Genomic DNA, 12,077 nt, shown 5'->3' with positions numbered 1-12,077 from the left:
GTGCAAGTTTCGTGTTCGACTGGGCCTATGGTGATATTTATCAGGCGCCATAGATCCTCAGCAATTTGGTAATATGAAAACTTCTTCCACCACTCACTGTCTTGTCAACTTTCTCGACTACATATACCGCCATCTGGAGAAACGAAAGACGTCTGTGGCTGTCGCCCTCATTGACTTCACCTAACCATTTGATCTAGTCGACCGCAATTTAATCAACAACTATCAGCCTCAGTTTTCGGAGAAGTCTTATACCATGGCTTACAGACTAACTCAATAACGGACGGACGCCAAGTCGTACACTTCCGAGGGGCTGTCTCCACCTTTCAGTCACTCACCTGTGGCGTCCCCCAAGGCACCAAGATGGGACCACTATGCTTCCTTATGCTTATCAATGATGCCCTAAGAGAAACCTCCGCTCGCTGGATATATGTGGACGACTCCACCATTGGGATCAGTGTCAACAACTTAGCTCCTGACTACACCGCCCTCCAGGATTTATTGAACAGTCTCCTAAATTGGGCCACCAACAACCACATCACCATCAACCACACCAAGACCATGGTTATGCACATCAACCTCTCCTCCGATGTTGTCCCACCTCCCTCTATTACTTTAGGCCCCAACACACTCCAGGTTGTGGACTCCACTAAGCTCCTCGGCGTCACCATAGACAACAAATTAAATTGGAAAACACGCGTCAGTGAAGTTGTCAAATCCTCCAGTTTCCATCTCCACCTCCTCTGCCGACTCAAGTCCCTCGGAGTTCCTGCACCCGAGCCCTCAGTGTTTACTCAACATTCATACTTCCCAGGCTCACCTATGCCTCCCCTACCTGGTCATCCTCCCTAAATGCCACACAACGTAAACACCTAGAAAAAGTGCAAAAGAGGGCATGCAAGATTATTCTCTCCCCTTCCTACTCCACATATCAAGAATCGCTCAACACTGACCCTTTCAGCTCTCTCTGACCATCACCACGACCTCATCTGCACCATCCTCGACACCGACTCTTACTTCCACCCGAGATCCCTCGTCCGATAATTGCCGGTCGACATCACAACCGCATCCAGCCCATACGAGCACGTACTGATCGCTATACGAACAGCCCAGTCCCAACCATTGTAAAAATTATCAACAACTTTAATCAACCAGTGTATTCACTCCCGGTCAATCTTACTTTTTGCACTGTCACTATGTTGAAATGCCCTGTAGTATGACCTTCTCCCCACCTAGTTATTATATATCATATTTGTATCACTTCTGTTAGTTGTATATTATTTGTCAATCAAGTGACCCATTCACCTATTATGTAACTGTATATTTTCAGCCTTCCGACTGCCATGCTCTTTCTATAAACCAAAAATTATTAAATTATTATTATTATTACAGAAAGAGAGAGAGAGAGAGACTATTGTAACATGGGGTTCAATGGGATACGTTCCCAGCCAGTCCCCAACACACATGTATCATTGACAAAAAAATTTCTACTCCAAAATTTGATATAAAACAAACAAGACCGACCACATCCCGAAGAACAAGTGTGGCCATCATCACACGTCCCCTTGATGGGCCTCTTGTTGGGGGAGTGAGCCCCCGCTGGTATTATTAACCTCTCTTCACAGTCACTAAAACAGAGTAAAAATTCTTAACTGTAAGAAAAAACAGCGACGACAACACAAGCCCAATGATAGTGGCCGATACGGATCACATGTTCATGAAAACAGAAGTGAAGCATTGTACAGTTACAAAAACAAATGGAAAATATCACTTCATCACAACGGTGTTCAATGTAAATGTTAGTGCTCACTATTAGAAAAAAACACATGTAGAGTACAGTACTTACCTCTAATGATAATGATGGAGCTATGGGATGATGGACAGGACTAAAGTGAGCAGGTTGGCCGTGTGGGTAGATTTTACCGCGGCTGACAACTACTGTACTGTGGTAGATGCGTTCCCTGTGGTGGTGCATAGGGTTAAATATTGTTTCCTTTTAAAGAGTCACTGACTTGACGTACAAAAATAGAATTTGCATTGTTGGAATCCTTGCAAAGCAGTGAATAATTTGAGTACAGTATTACCCCGCTTTAAGCGGTTTCACTTTATGCGATTTCTCATATACGCGGTGCCTCGCCAGAACCGAACTTTCACTTTCCGCGGTTCATCTACCCATATACGCGTGAAGTATAATTTTTTTTTGTATTTAGCTCATAAAATTCATAAACATTACCCGGCCAGAATATAATTTACATTGCTGGAATTCTTACAATTTGATGATCATTTTGAGTATAAACATCATAGATTTTGCATTAGACATACAAATTTTAGATCTAATGTTTACTCTGAGTAAATATGTTATCTTTGGTGCAAAATATATGACATTTATATTCAAAATATTCCTGGTCTTACAAGGAATCCAGCAATGTCAATTATATTATCCTAACTTTAATCTGAGGTATTATTTGTTACTAAAAGTTAAAATTAGTTTTTTCACCCAACATTTCTCTGGTAGGGAGGGAAGGTGGGAGGTGGGGGGGAGGGTTGGGACCGACTGACCATCTGGCGCGGTTGGAAGAGGGGGAGGCAAGTTGGGGTACTTTGATTGACAGATAGTGTCGTGAAAAATATTTTTTTTTTATTAACTGAAGATATTTGTTTTAGCTCATAAAATTCATACAAATTACTGGAGCAGAATATAATTTACATTGCTGGAATTCTTACAATATGATGATCATTTTGAATATAAACATCATGGATTTTGCATTTGACATACAAATTTTAGATCTAATGTAATAATTTGGTTTACACAAAGCAAATATTTTATCTTTTGTGCAAAATATATGAAGTTTGCATTCAAAATATTCCCTGACCTGCAAGGAATCCAGAAATGTCAATTATATTATCCTAACTTTAGTCTGAGGTATTATTTATTACTAAACGTTAAAATCTAGTGTTTCACCCAATCATTTCTCAGAGAGGTAGGGGCCAGTGAGCTGGGAAGAGGGGGGGCGGGGGGATTTGAGTCTATTATTTGAATGGACATTAACCTGGCGACTGTATTTCTCTTAAATATTAATTGTGTGAGCATACCATCATAAGATTTAGATGTTATTTTTACTACAACATAGGTATTGTGTCGGAAAAAGTGGAGTTTGGGGGTCGGGCCAGTCTCTATTGGAATTAATCCCATATGTTCTGTTGTTCCATTTACGCGGATTTCACTTTCCGCGGTACCCTGTGGGTTCAATTGACCGCGTAAATTGGGGTACTACTGTATATGCAACCCATAAAAAAAATTCCAACCAATGGATATAAATGGATATTGTTTTGGCCAATTTTTTTTTATGGTATATAGTGTTAATTGATGACCATTGTTAAGGAAAATATCGCTGAACAACACCTTTTTATCAAGGTTTTCCTCCACTCTGTAATAATTTTCAAAAGAAAGCAATACTGTATAAACAAATAGCTCTACCAGTCATTGTTGGTCCATCACCACTCTTATTATGCCTTGTTATATCACATCAAGCTGCCCAGCACAAGCAAACTATCACTGGGGTGTTTGGGAATGATTGACTATCACACTAAGTCAGAAATAACGGAAAAACACAAAGTCAGAGACACATGTTAACGAGAGCAAAGATGATGAGAATGAGTCAGGGCAGTGCACAGAGCCCTCTGGTGGCAAGAATTTGCATCACACGAACGCCCACCAAATTCAAAACAGCTCTGCCGCTCCTCTTCCGATCGTTTCATCTCTGGAGCATCAACAAAACTTAAGGCTATTTCCCGATATATAATAATCAGTTATGTGAAGCAACAGTTAATGGGACGCCAATTTTCAGAGTACTGTACACCTGTACTGGTAATTATACAGTACTGTACTGTACTGTACCAGATAAAATAAGATTTGTCTTTTGTATTTTCTTTTGACTTTTATTATATATTTTATGGTTGTGTAAAAAAACCTTATTCTCTCTGTACAGTATTTATATTTGAATTATTGATGAGGAGTAAGTGTTGGCAGTGGTTGTTAAGAAAAGACATAGTGTACGGTCACTCAGAAAACTAATGTATTAATACCTTGAGGAGTGAACGCTGTGATGCCTGTTGACTCGGAAAGGTTGTTAAAATATTTACCCGTTGTGTTATTATTATTGTCTCGTGTCTTTGTGGAGTCAGTCTTCATATTGTAGATAGAAATAACTTGGCGTAGCGGATTTATAAACAAAATATATATAAATACGGTTATATCTCTGTCAGCCACAACAACTATTGGTACAGAGCACTTCCGGGAATGACAGATTTCTAGGTAACGAGACGACTCTCGCAAAGCCTTAAAAAATTCCCTCAATCTCGTAATTTTCCCGGTACAGTAGTGTCGGGATGTATCGCCAGATAGGGTCCAAGGATGTTTGCTATATACTAAATCACAGTTTATAGTTACATGTAACCAATGGGAAAAATAGAGTTAGGTTCTGGAGGCCAATAAAAGTAACTAAACTTGACTTAACGAGTTCATTTTCTCACTAACTAAAGCACCAATGAACACTAGACTCGGCAGCTGACGCACCATCCTGGGAACACCAGACTCGGCAGTAGACGCCACACTGCCACCCTCACTTGACGATCATAAACGAATACCAAAAATATTAGTTACAGTATTAAATATTTCCATTAACTTCACTTCACTTTTCATCTCAGTAGCAACCCATTTACACTCACCTTAGAAGTCGTAATCTGCAGCAGTCGGCTGCTTTCTCGTCACTCGCTCAGAAAGACCGAGCCAGCGAGCGTGAGTGAGCAGCTACGGTGCCTCATCTGGTGAGCAAATAACGCATTTGTTTGCCATGGCGGTACATTTGAAATATTTCCTGCCCGATTTCCCTTGCAAAATAAAAACATTTATTGCCTGTATACTGTATAGGAAAATTTTGATAATTTGGGTAGCCGCGATATAAAAAAAATCGTTAAATAAAGTCTCGATATATCCCAACCTTACTGTAACAGAAAAATGTTATCGTAAGTTACAGAAATTGCATATCACATCATCTTTCAAACACGGAAAAATATCCCCCCCATCCCCGGAATTTTCCGGGTTCTAGGAAAATTTTATTCAAATTTTCCAGAAAACGTGCCCGTCAAAAAATCTTTCCCAAACCAGGAATTTTCTGAAAAAATTCCCGGTTTGGAACGATTTTCCGAGAAAATTTCAGTTGCGGCTATCAGAGAGTTCCAGTTACAAGGGATTTGGGCCGTGGGAGATATTACTGTGTGACAATAAAGGATTATGTAGTATTATTCTGAGGCTCCATTGTAAGATATCTGGTGTGGATGCTGGTCATGTATAGTGTGTTGTATTAGTTAGTGCACTACAGTACTGTACTAAAGGTTCTTGCTCTTGATTTTGTAGTTGAGCTCAGTCCAGTACAGTACAGTGTGAGAATTTTATTCCGTCATAAAGAGTTTGGTTGTGTTCCTGGACACTGAGGGAAAAATCCTAGAAGTGTCAATATTCACCTTTGGGATGTTGTTTGGGCCGGGTTGTTGTTTATGGCTGGGGGGTGGCAGTGAATGTGTGAGGGAGGGGTGACGGTGATTTACCCTGACCTTACAGTAGACGTCATTAAGAGAACAATACTCAGGGTGTATGTACAGTCTGTCATCAGAAACAGTGGACAGTTAGTGAGAGGAAAGGAGATGAGAGATAGTAGTGTACAGTGCTCTCATGGTGCAGTACTGTACAGTATAACATGTACACAGGGGTGACAGGACGCATCTCAGCTCCTCACACTCGGCTGATGTCATTGAAGAATGAAACTGACCAACACCATCAATCAACAGGTTCAAAACGATGGCAGTTTACCGAAGGGCAGAAGCCGCCGCAAGTGTATACTGTGGACGCCATCGCAGCGTCTGCAGATCTACCAGGCCTGCTGCAAGATGGGTCCCGTCAAGGCCGCCAGGGAAATGTCACAGAGGTTTGGCAGAAGCTTAAACGAGTCTACAGTACGAAGCATTCATAAAAGTTACTCAATTAAGAGGTGAAGAAGATGAGCAAGGTGAACAACAACAGCTGACAACACATCGTGCATCAACAACACCTGTCCTGTCCTGTCCTGTCCTGTCCTGTCCTGTCCTGTCCTGTACTCTGTTGTCCTGTACTGTACTATACTGTACTGTACCACATAAAGGACAATTTCCATTACTGTACTGTACAGTATATCCTTCCATTGTGTTTCTTTTAAGGTTATGTGAGTTTTATAAAAACCTCTTAAGTATTTGTATTATTATAGTATTTGTGTGTACACCAGTGACTCATACTGTAGTGTAGTGTATTGTTATAACAGGACTGAGTGTTACAGTAACAACACATACGGAAATGTGTTACAGTTGATGTGTTACTGTCAGTTATGTTTGTGAGGTAAATGTTCCACCCTGGAGCATTACATTAACCTCGGTTGATAACATTGTGTTTTGGTTCATCGTTCTCAGTTTGTGTATCTTTTCTTTTATGTTTTGTTTGACTTATAATCTGTGAAGTGGCTCCTGGTTGGGTCGATCCTGTGTGGGTGTTTGTCCCACCTGTGATGAAGGGGAGATGTGACCTTTCAGATAGGTCTTGGTATGCTATGGTTCAGTGGTGAGACCTGTGGTCACACTTTACTCTACACTATATTGTCTATGGCTTTTATTGTACTGTACTGTGCTGTACTCTACTCTGCTCTGTATCTAGGCAGTAATTCTCGTTATTAACAACTGTAGATTGTTTGTAGTCAATAGTATACAATAGGCTGTTGCCTCTCTTATGATGTGGACAGTTCTTTTGGTCAAGAGTTTATTTGTGAGTTTATTGAACATTGCTGTTGTGTACCTGTGCTGAAAGGTGCATGTACAGTATTGTACTTGTGTTCTGAAACATTGTACACTAAGGGGCCGCATACTCAAAACACCTCATCAGTTACGTACAGTAGCAGAGATACAGTACCTTAACTTACAGACTTCTTACGGTCCCCTAAATTTCTCATACTCAAAATTTAATTGTAGTCCTGTAAGCAGTCCGTAACTCTAGTGTTTACCCTGTAAATTCAGTTCTCTTGTCTGAAGGTAGATGGCAGTGCAGGAGCTCGTTGGCCAATCGTCGCTCAGTTAACAAAATCATCAACCAATCACAAGAGAAGGAGAAATCAGCTGAAATCAACGCCAGTCATAGTTGCTAGATGTACTTCAAGCATCATTAGTGGCGATGGAATTATGTTTGAGTAATACTTGAGGTTAATGGCTAATCTATGACCAAAATAAGCCAATACAGTGGGGTATGCTATAACGAACGTAATTGGTTCCAGAATCTCGTTCGTTATAGCATTCGTTCGTAATAGGATTAATCCGTTCCAGGCCCCCAAATACAACCGCTTAACACTGAAAAAATTCTGTGGAAAATGTAAAAAATACGGTACTTTATCTTACCTTAGTGTTATTCAGCATGCAGGTACCCCTAAACACTGGCACAGCACTATCACTTCCACTGGGAGTCTTGGCTTTAAGGTCCTCAAACAATTGTTTAGCCTTCTCACAAATTATAGCTTCACTAATGTTACCACCTGCCATTTCTTTCTCCTTTATCCACACTAAGAGTAAATTTTCCATCTCTTCAATCACATTACACCTTGCTTTGCTAAGTCTAAAGATTCCCTTAGCCACTTGCACAGTTTTTAACTCCTCTTTATTCTTCAAAATCGTACATATAGTCGATTTAGCCATCCCATATTCATCACTAAGTTTCGCAATGCTTCTTCCATTCTCACGTTTCTTTATAATTTCTTTCTTAGTTTCAAGGGTTATTAGCTTTCTCACTCGCTTTGGACGACTCATTGTTACAATTGTATGCTTGTATAACAAAATAGTTATACAAATAACGCGAATTTCCACATCAAAAGACGAAATTTCAACAATAACAGTGGTGCACTGGCTACACAATGAGACAAAGATGGCGCCTGACGCTCTTGTTGTGGGTCGCGGTACAACAATATTCATGCGCCAGGCGAAATAGTCCCGTATTCATCCGCGTTCGTTGTAGGAGTTGCGTTCGTTATAGCATTCTCAATTTTATAGGTAAAACCGTTCGTTATAGGAATATTCGTAGTAGGATCGTTTAAATTTATAGCATACCCCTGTATATATACAATTATATATATATATATATATATATATATATATATATATATATATATATATATATATATATATATATATATATATATATATATATATATATATATATATATATATATATATACTGTAGACAAAAAGAGGGAGTTGCATAACACACATCACATTTTTCTTACAAAAAGTATTTTTTCATAGGTTTTTGGTTTAATAAAATCAGTGGTCATGTTTTTGGGAGCCGTAAAATTAGTGAAATTTACCTTACCCTAACCTAACCCAACTTAACTTAACCTAATCTTTACCGAACCTAACCTAACCTACCTTTACCTAGCCTAATCTTTACCTAGCCTAACCTAACCTACCTTTACCTAGCCTAATCTTTACCTAACCTTACCTAACCTACCTTTACCTAGCCTAATCTTTACCTAACCTTACCTAACCTACCTTTACTTAACATAACCTTTACCTAACCAGTAATTTTTCAGGACTAACCCGCAGGCGAAATTGATTGAAAACGAATATATAAACGCCGGACTTTCACTGTGGTTTTTTTTTATAGTGGACACTGTTGTAGTTTGTGCAAATGTGTTCAAAAATGGATCTTTCTAAGATTAACGTAACTTAACATTTGTTGGTATGAAAAACAGACCTAACCAACCTAACCAAAAAACCTGCCCAACCTTACCCAACTTCCTTACCAGGGGACTTTGAGGTATTTTTTTTATACGTAAATTGATACGGCTGCATCGGCGTTTGTGTAGCCCGGGCGACAGAGTGATTTATTGTGGCGGCGGGAAACGTCGAGCTTTGAGGAAGTGATGAACAAATTTCTTTTCGGTCTGAAGGAACAGGGATTCCCGCAGTGTGGACCGTCTCTATTTAACGGAACAATGCCGTGGTCTTTGAACAATTGAAGGGTCTCGTTGTCTTTTTCTTTAAATTCACAATTTGTGTCCATATAAGACCGGCAACAACCTTCACGCGTCATGCTGAAAATGAAACTGCCATGAGCCCGGGGAAAAGCACCACAGTACAGCGTAGGCTCATTACTGCTGGGAAGACAAATTAGTGCACATCTTTCACCCTAATTATCTACAAAGCGAGACATTTGAACAAGAAAAGATTACCATATCAGAACTCACTGATGAAAATAAAATAATAAAATTAATAATACAAATAACTCGTTTGCAGGTTAGTCCTATATATTAACCACCTAACTTAATCTAACCTTAACATGCCTTACTGAACCTAACCTAAATTTAAAATGCATAAAGGTTAAAACCCATAATAGTGTCATCTTAAGTTACATGTATATATCATCAACAGATTCATAGACATGTTGGAAAAATTATTATAAAAAGTTGGTTGTGTCTGCAAATGTGTTTTTTAGAAAAGAATTTGAAATTTTTCTAGAGAACTTAATTGTTTGTCATGTGCGTTGCGGCTCTCTTAGGTTAGGTCGGGTAATGTTAGGTTAGGTTAGATAAGGTAAGGTAACATTAGGTTAGGTTAGGTTTTGTTAGGGTGAGATACATTTACTAATTTTGCAGCCAAAAAAATCACTCCTGAATGTATCGGATGAAAAACTTATGAACATAATTCTTTATTGAAGTAAAAAAAATTATTTATCACTTAATTCCCCCCTCTCTCTTTTATTAGGTTTGATGAACTTAGGTTAGGTTAGGTATTATTTAACTCTGAGTCATGGGGACTTATTGGATACTTGGCAGAATAACTTGTTATAACTTGGTCCTAACAAAGGCGGAGTCTAGGCAAAAATGTTCACTTGACCTCATATTTGGCTCTAGTTACTGACAGATATCTACGGCTATGCCACATTAATAAGGTCTATCTGCAAGTTTACTCAGTCATAACAAATATTTGTACCATAAATGTGGACATTTTAAAATCTTCTATTTTGGTACAAATTACTTGATAAGTTGTAAGAAGGCAAAAGATCCACCAACAAATAGAAACACTTGAGCCTCTTGTTATCATAAAAAAATGAACTAAGAAAACAAACTGTTGATGTACAAAACATTTTCTTCATTATTCTATGATAAATCAAGTCAAACAAGTATTATTACAACATACAGTATATTATTATTATTATTTTATGCAATCGGGAAGTAGCGATGTACTATATCCGGGTTGATTGTGTTACAGCGTCTAAGGAGGTGATGTATGTTAGGGGCTAGAGTACGGAGTCCGCTGCCAAATATTGGTTTTGAGTATACCGATCGGAGACTGTAAGTCCAGCTACGGGGTCAACAAAGATAATACAGTCCCGTAAATGTTTTTGAGTATGCGGCCCCAACACACACACACAGACTAGCCCCTCCCCACCCTATTTAATTATGAGCTCACAGTAATGATTCCAGAGTGAGAAAGTGCTGTGAGGTCTGCTGTTAATAGCACTTGAAAAACTCTTCACAGGTAACTGAAATTGTTCATATCTCTCAACAGACAGAAGATCCGTCCCAAACAAGGCCAATGAATGAGAAGTTTGTACTTACTGACATACTAGAGGCAGCCAGTTCACACAAATCATCGTTTGTTGACATTGGAACTCTCGACTTGTCTTATCCAAAAAGGTTTTCTGCCCCTCTCATCAAAATGATTCTAACAACTAAGTTTCTTCCACACAAACATTGGAAACCTCCACAGCGGCAGTTTGGCAAGTACAGAAGGCGTGTGCCGGAGAAGTTGTTCAACAACCCGCAGTATCCTATGCTGCGATACAGTGTGGCTCAGGACGGCCTCTACTGTGCCCCCTGCGTGGCGTTCCAGAACATTGACGCCATTCTCGTCAGCAAGCCTCTTCAGGACTGGAGTAATGCCATTCGTCACACGATGTATCATCTACAGTCTGAGGGACACAGATATGCTCTTCAGATGGCAGACAAGTTTTTGAAGAGTTATGAAGCTCAGAAGTGTGAAGTTGACACAAGTTCGTCAGAGTTGTCATCACCTGCGGTGGCCCAGGAGCCATCCAGTAAAACTGTTGGTCACAATCCTCCACCAGACACAAGCGATGGACCAGTTGTATAGTTATAACTTATTCCCCCGCTTTTTATGTTGGTCAACTTGACGTGTTTTGAGTGTACCAGCAGTAGTTTCCCGAGCATCGGTGTTCCCGACTTACACTTTTTGTATCCATATGTTTGTGTTGAGGCCCATAAGAGTGGTGGTGTGGGACCCTGGGTGTGACCACTGTGGCTCCTAGTACAGTACAGTAGTTAGAGATGATGTCACCAGGCACACTTGTAGTATTGCCTGATGGACACAGTCTTAGTTATGACACACTGTATAAAGTTGTCCTCCACTTGTGATGTTTACCACACCCTCTATGGTTATCTTTGTTTGTAATAGAGAATCATTTACCAGTACACTGCATTCTTAACTGTACAGTATTTTGTGAGTACAGTAAACCCTCAATAACTTGGCATATGTGAAGCTCTGGCCTTTCCAAGTTATCCCAAATTCTGACTTATCGAGGCACTCCCCGACACAGAGGCATGGTAGGTGACACAGAGGCATGGTAGGTGACACAGAGGCATGGTAGGTGACACAGAGGCATGGTAGGTGACACAGGCATGGTAGGTGACACAGAGGCATGGTAGGTGACACAGAGGTGGTAGGTGGCCAGAGGTGTAGTGGGTGACCTGGGAGGCATGGTGGGTGACACAGGGCATGGTTGGGTGACACAGGAGGCATGGTGGGCCAACTGGGAAGGCATGGTAGGTGACACAGAGGCATGGTAGGTGACACAGAGGCATGGTAGGTGACACAGAGGCATGGTAGGTGACACAGGCATGGTAGGTGACACAGGCATTGTTGGTGCTGCAGGTGACCAGATATGCAGAGATTTTCCCAGATAATTTGATATATCTCAGCATTTCCCGAGTTAT

The 12,077-nt window shown here is 40.1% G+C and overlaps 1 protein-coding gene across 1 annotated transcript in view; it reads left to right on the top strand.

Moving 5' to 3' along the window:
* Nucleotides 1-11,735, top strand: part of LOC121874105 — a 38,974-nt gene extending 27,239 nt beyond the window's left edge. The window contains exon 2 of the mRNA XM_042378030.1: nt 10,633-11,735. Coding sequence (XP_042233964.1) covers nt 10,633-11,217 — 585 coding nt within the window. The 3' untranslated portion in view covers nt 11,218-11,735. The remainder of the gene's footprint in view (nt 1-10,632) is intronic.
* The last annotated feature ends 342 nt before the right edge of the window (nt 11,736-12,077 follow it).

Source organism: Homarus americanus, unplaced genomic scaffold (assembly GCF_018991925.1).
Source record: "Homarus americanus isolate GMGI-L3 unplaced genomic scaffold, GMGI_Hamer_2.0 scaffold55640, whole genome shotgun sequence".
In the NCBI taxonomy this organism is placed as follows: Eukaryota; Metazoa; Arthropoda; class Malacostraca; order Decapoda; family Nephropidae; genus Homarus; species Homarus americanus.
This window is presented reverse-complemented; position numbering and strand designations above follow the sequence as displayed.